A 6,800-nucleotide genomic window follows, 5' to 3' on the forward strand; every position below is an offset into this window, starting at 1 on the left:
TACTTTTAACGGATAGTTATGTCAAATTCTACATATTGGAGGAATATATAAATTATAAAGAAAGCAAACTTTTGAATTAAAACATTATTTAAAACTTTATTTAATTACTGTGTTTTTATTTAACTAGAATAATTAATATAATGGGAATATTCCATATTACTCTCAAAAACGTATGTTCAATCATGCATATGCCTATGGCATACTCAAATGGTTGAGTGATTTCAGTTGTTTGTACTTAAATCTTGTAATACTTGTTTAATAGTTATTAAAAAAGTGCAAAAGCCGTGTTGCGTACACTTATTTTAACCCCGACGCCAGGTAGAATTTATTACGTGCACACCCGCCGCCGGGGTTAAAATAAGCGTAATCACAACTCGACTCAATGATATAAAAGTTGAAACCGGTTTTATATAGTGTATATTCTTTATTATAATAATGTTATGGTTTTGAAATTATCATAATTTTATTTTTCATGTGTTATAATTATTCAATTACTTTTTGTTTTAAATAATAACAAACTCCTAAAGTATTTTATTCTTCCAATATAAATTAAAATTGTATGAATTTCAGTTATCAAAGGGAGATATTACTTGTTTTTTTAATTTCAATTATAAAGGGAGATAGATTTGTAAATAACCTGACCTTGTTATATTTGTTATATTAGCATTTGGTTTTCCCGGTCTGTGTTATTTTAGTTTGAAATTTTCTGTTCATGGATAATTATTAATGTATTTATTGGTACTGTTGTACATTTTGTGTCATTTCTAATGTCTTTAACAGTTGTTTTAACTATGTAGAAGGATATGAAACAAGGAAGTAAAAGAGTGATTTAAAACAGAAAATAAATGTGGTCTAATTTCAACCACTTATATTTACTTCCTGTATGCTATATTAGGCCAAACTTATTCTACATTTTGTCTCTCGGTGTAGTGTTTAAAGTTTTTAAGTGGAAACTATTTTTAAATAAAGACGTATGTTTTCTTCATTTTAAATCATCTTTAGTTAAATCAGAGGTTTTCATTCGGTTTAACTAAAGATTTAAAAGATTTTCAGGGTACCAAGGGTACCAAGTTAGTATTTTAAGTTTAGGGTAAGGTTAAAGTCCACTTATAGAATAGGGATAAGAGGTCAAGTGGGGTTATACTGTTTCAAAACAAACAATATATTTTATTCTGTAAACTCATTATATTATATGTGTTTAAAACTTTTTAGTCGGTTTGAAACCTGTGGGTTTTTAATTGTCCAGCATTGGTCAATCTGGACCAAAGACTAAAGGTTAAATTAGGTCACATTGGCCTAGAAACGCTATTTTATTCACTACTAGGGTATTAGGAAGCCACTCGGCAGGCCACCGAGTTCAGCTATATAGATTATTTAAACTCAGACTACAAAGGGGAGATAACTTATTAAAGTTTATTTCGGGTAGACATGTGCTTTATTTTCCCTTGACTACAACAAGGTTCAATTTAACTGGAACATGGTATTTATAGACCCGTTATCGAAAAGGAAGTTAAATCAGTTAAATACTTACCGACATATTTTCATTTTACACACATTTACTTCGGGTTTTCTTTCAACGGTGAATTATTTGTCGTGTTTTTGGACTACCTAGTAACAATTATTTGAGCAAAATAAACAGAGACATTTTATCAATCTGAAATTCAATACTAGTTCAAAGTTTGACCTTTAAATATCCTCTAACAATGGCAGTATCGGGAAGAAAGTTTTCTGATTTTCAAGGTTCCATATCCAATGGTTCAGCAGAGGACTTTGACCATAGATGTGAACCATGTTTGGCGATTGGTCAGCAAATAGAAGCTCATGGATTTTGTGTGGACTGTCAAGAATACCTGTGTAAGAACTGCTTTGCTTATCATCAAAGAACGAAGGCTTCATATCATCATCAGCTGGTAAACAAAGATAATATGGGTAAACATGTTGTTCCCGCGAAAGATTCAGGAGTGTGCACTGAAATGTGCCGTGATCACAAAACTGAAGTTATCAAATTCTTCTGTCCAAACCATGAAGCACTTGGTTGCCATGACTGCATGACCATGAATCATAGAACATGTAAAATTGACTATATACCTGACAAATGTTCAGGTATTGGGGACAGTGCAGAGTTCAGAGAGGTGATGAGGGAACTTGACCAGAAAGTGAATGAGGCCGAGGATGTTTTAAAGCTGGCCTCATGTAGAGAAAAAGAATTAGATTCCTGCCATGACAGACTACTCAAAGAAATTGCATTGTTTCGCAAGGAGGTAAATGATCGCTTAGACCAGCTACAAAAGCAAATCCAGACCGATGCTGACAAAAAGAAGTTCACAGATCAACAAGCAGTAAAGAAGGTGCTTGAGACATGCACAAGCATTTCTTCAGATATCAAACAACTACAGTCAAGACTACAAGATTACAAAGCTTCACAGCAGAATGGACAACTTTACATTACAATGAAACAAGCTAAATCCAAACTAAAGTCAGACGAAATAAAGGAGGCAGGCAGAAGCTTAGAAACGACAAACATGCAATACACATTTGAGCAAAATCAGGACCTGAAAAAAACATGCTTTCAAGACAAAATGCACTTGGAAAGCTCACAATGCCGTCTTGTAACTACAAAGCGGCGGAAATCTGTTGACAAATTGACCCACAAAGAGAACATATATATAAGGACAAAGTCAGCTCAGAAAATACGCTATATCAGAGGATGTGTTGTCCGGTCCTCTAACAAACTTGTGGCGGCTGACTGGAACAATGAGAAACTGAAAGTTGTTGACATAAAAACAAAGCTGTACTAGAATAGACAACACTTTCTTCTAAACCATGGGACATTGCAGTATTGCCTCAGGACCATATTGCTGTAACAGTGGCGTTCAAGAAAGAGATCATTATAATGTCATTATAATGTCAACAGCAGGTAAACTGTCAATTGTCCGCAAGATTCCAGTTAAAGGAGAATGTAGAGGTATAGATTATCATCAAGGTCAACTCTATGTAGTTTGCAGTGATCCGAAGTGTGTATTTATTACAGATACACAAGGTCACGTCCAGAACACAATTAAACTGGATGAAAAGATATTTGGCTCACCATACTACTTACTGCTAAGTAAGGATCTGAGATATATCTTCATAGTGACAAGGGTAGCCACAGTGTCGTCGGTATAACATTACAAGGTGATATATCTGCTGAATACGAAAACATAAAATACCCATGGGGAATAATGATGCTAGACGATGGATCATTACTGGTGTGTAGCGGTGGGGTAAATGGCAGAATACATCGTATCTCGGGTGATTTGAAGCAATGTCACACAATGATAGATGCTCTGTCGTACCCGTGTTCTATATGCTATAATCCTGATCAACATGAGGTCTATGTCGGATGTCTTTGTGATCAGATGATTGTGTGGAGTGCAAAATAATGTGTTTTATGACACTGCAAACATTTTGGATCATGCAAAAGTGCAATATTGTTCCATTTTTCATATGCATTATTTATATGTCAAAACGATGTTAAAGAAATGGACGTTATCAATCTCAACATTTAATTTCAAATAATTAGAGCGAAAAATATCTGCTTCCACAACAGTGATAAAGAAGAAAACTGATAATTTAAATGAAATTTGAAGCAATTTAACTCTGACTGAATTATTGATAATATTATGAGGTTTCCTCGTTTTGTTACATTCGCCATTTATGTTGTATACATTTTTTGAAAAAATAATCGTTTTCAGGGGCGGATGCAGGATTTCGGTTAGAGCGCGTGGTATCTTCTTTTTTACAAGTTTGTTGCCAAACAGGTCTAATATTTTAAACATACAGTAGGCTAAATTTTATTTTCATCCATCACTTGGACAGGTAAAATAAAACCTTTATTTATATATTATAATATAATATATATGAGGAAAATTTCTTGATAGTCTGTTCTAGAGATGGTAATGGTTCAATATTTTTTAATTTTCACACCTTAAAACTATACAGCTTCAGAGACAATTGAGAGAAAAAGCTGAACTGGTTAAAAATCCTGGATTTTATTTTTTGACATTGATGCTAACACATTTGACCAATTTACTGAGCGGAAGACATTATGTATGGACATAGAACAAATGTATTGGAGATAATAAATTATATAAAATAGGTAAAATTTGAATTCTTTGTAACAGCCATGCGATTTTCTTTTCAGCATAATGTGATGTTTTTGACGAGAGTGATTAGTATGTACCGATAGGGGAGGTAATCTGCAATGGTTTTGATTTACATGAATAGCATCATTGTTGTCAATTTCATTTCCTACCTGTCAAAAACAGATATTCTTTAAGTATAAAGGAGTTTTACACAAACTAGTTTAATGCCTTATTAAGCTCATTAAGGCAGTGGACAACAATCTCCGTTTGTTTATGTATCATAGTATGCTATTTCGGCATCCTTCAGACATCACAGAAAATTACTTTTCCATGATAATTGGAGAATGTCGAATTTACACCTGGAGAATACGTACGGAAAATACTGATGGCCATTATACGGGTCCAATATGTTAACAGCTTTGACAATATGCACATTTGAATAGAACTCATTCTTACTTTTATGTTACAGCTTCTTGTAAAATGAGCGCAAACACTTTTAACATCCTTTGAAATAATAAATATCTTTACTTCATGTTTCTCAGTGGAAATGAAAAATCCCACCATTTTGAAAACTATCTCAATGTAAATCGAAATAAGATCAAATTTTCTCTTTATGTTAATGTTTGTCTCTTGAGAAATGTATGTGAAGATATACTGTACATAAATGTTATTAAAACGTATTATAGTATCTTTTCATGTTTTCTTTCCATGTCCTTTATATTTTAAAACAACGTTGCCACTTGCTTCTGTTTAAATGGAACTTAAAATTGCCAATACGTAACCTGTCAGCAAACTTAAACTCATAAGTACATGAGGTATAATCAATTTTGTGTTAAGCGACTGTTCTTGTCTTTTCTGTTTCTTTTTTTATGTGTGTGAGGCGAGGTGGGGGGGGGGGGGGCGTAGATTTTGCTAATTCATTTTAGTTTTATTGTAATGAATGCTTCAGGTTACTTGAACCATATCGAGTCTGCTTCCTGAAAAAAAAACAACAGTACTGGTGTCAATGAAACTGTGTTCATGACGCCAAGTACGTTTGAACCAGGACCCAAAGGTTGAATGGACGACACATGGTAACCACTAGATGGTTGCTCCCGTTTTTTTTTGTTTAACATTGTAACATCTTACCTACAGAATTATATGTCATATTGCAACTTTTCATGGTGGAAGAAGACCCAAAACGCCCCTTCGTGCATTAAGTTAAAGAATTGTTCACCCCAAGCGAGGTTTCAAACCTCTATAGCAATGAGGAGTGATTGCAATAATACCTTATCATAATAGCCAATATACTCAAATTTAGGCAGATAAGCCATCATTGACCAATGAATACTTTACATGTCTGAAGCTTTATATATGACTGGTCAAATTCGATTTTTTTTTTTTTTTTTTTTTTGCAATGAACAAGATTTTACAAAAGGTTTAATGACCTGAATAGTTTTAACAATAATAAGCATTTAATATAAAAGTTATCATTTTTTACACTAGGAGAGTAGACTGTAATATAAGTTTAAGTTCATTAAAGTACCAGCACAAACCTTAAGTGGAAAATTTCTCTTTGTAGGATCTTGATTACTTTCATTAAACATAAGAAAGTCACATAATATTTTTACATGATATTTTTAACATTGATAAAAAAAGACATTCAGTCCTAAAATCTACTTAATATACTAACAACTTTTATCACGCACTAATTTTTTATCAAAGGTACACATTTTTTCAATTGTTCCTTTTGTAAACAACACCTGTTAATCTTACAAATCTAGGATTGAATAACATGTTTTATTTTTAGCTTTTCACGTAGTGTAATAAAATGTAGGGGATTCCCCCTATCGGAAAATATATTTCGTCTATAAAAATAAATTTCTGTTATGACTTGTTGAGGCCACAAGAATATGGAAGGCGCCGTAGTAGAAATTGCTATATTGCATATTTCAATTTTATTACCAAACGAAATGACAAATACATAACTTAGGCATTGGAACTAAAGATAAAAGTAGACACTACTTATATTAGATATATGTGTAGTGAAATGCATAAAAGTACACAGTCTGAAAAATATTTAAAATATCAGTTTCTGAAAGAAGAGTGAATAAAGCTGAAAAAATGATTCCGGGTAAAATATTAAAATATAGGAAAAAAGGAGACAACTCCGCTAAAACATAATTGTATGCGAAGGTGACTATGTACATAGTACCTCATGCAAACCATGTACTTTTTATCTCTAGGCATGAAAAAGTCATGATTAATTATTGCATTGGTCAGCACTTCGAAAAGAAAAATATGTAATGATCAAATCATTTCATGCCCTGTGGAAAGTGTGACATTTTGTGGCGAAATTTGTCAATAAAACAGACAGTTTTTTAAAGGTTAAAACTCACAGAATTTCACCTTGGTAAAATATGTTGAGAAAGCTATTGCATGAAAGAGAACAATCTCTGCTACCAATATATATGCATCAAAGTATGGGAAAAATATCTAGAAATACGAGAAAATCAAAGGAAAAAATTCCAAGACTTTTAGATGCACGAATGTGTTATCCTGTATAGCAGGACCAACATACACAGCTTACTTTTCCATTGCATCGATATGACATTGACAGGATTAGGATTGACAACCGGTGTTCACTCAACAATTTCACTATATAAACAAATTGTTTCCCTTGTGTAAAGACAGCTT

General features: G+C 32.8%; 1 protein-coding gene across 1 annotated transcript; it reads left to right on the plus strand.

The window, feature by feature from the left end:
• Nucleotides 1-1,703: 1,703 nt before the first annotated feature.
• On the plus strand, nt 1,704-2,798 carry LOC128554322 (E3 ubiquitin-protein ligase TRIM33-like). The gene has a single exon (XM_053535587.1). The coding sequence runs from the start codon at nt 1,704-1,706 to the stop codon at nt 2,796-2,798; it is 1,095 nt and encodes a 364-aa protein (XP_053391562.1).
• Nucleotides 2,799-6,800: the final 4,002 nt, after the last annotated feature.

This window comes from Mercenaria mercenaria, unplaced genomic scaffold (assembly GCF_021730395.1).
Source record: "Mercenaria mercenaria strain notata unplaced genomic scaffold, MADL_Memer_1 contig_4935, whole genome shotgun sequence".
NCBI classification, from domain to species: domain Eukaryota; kingdom Metazoa; phylum Mollusca; class Bivalvia; order Venerida; family Veneridae; genus Mercenaria; species Mercenaria mercenaria.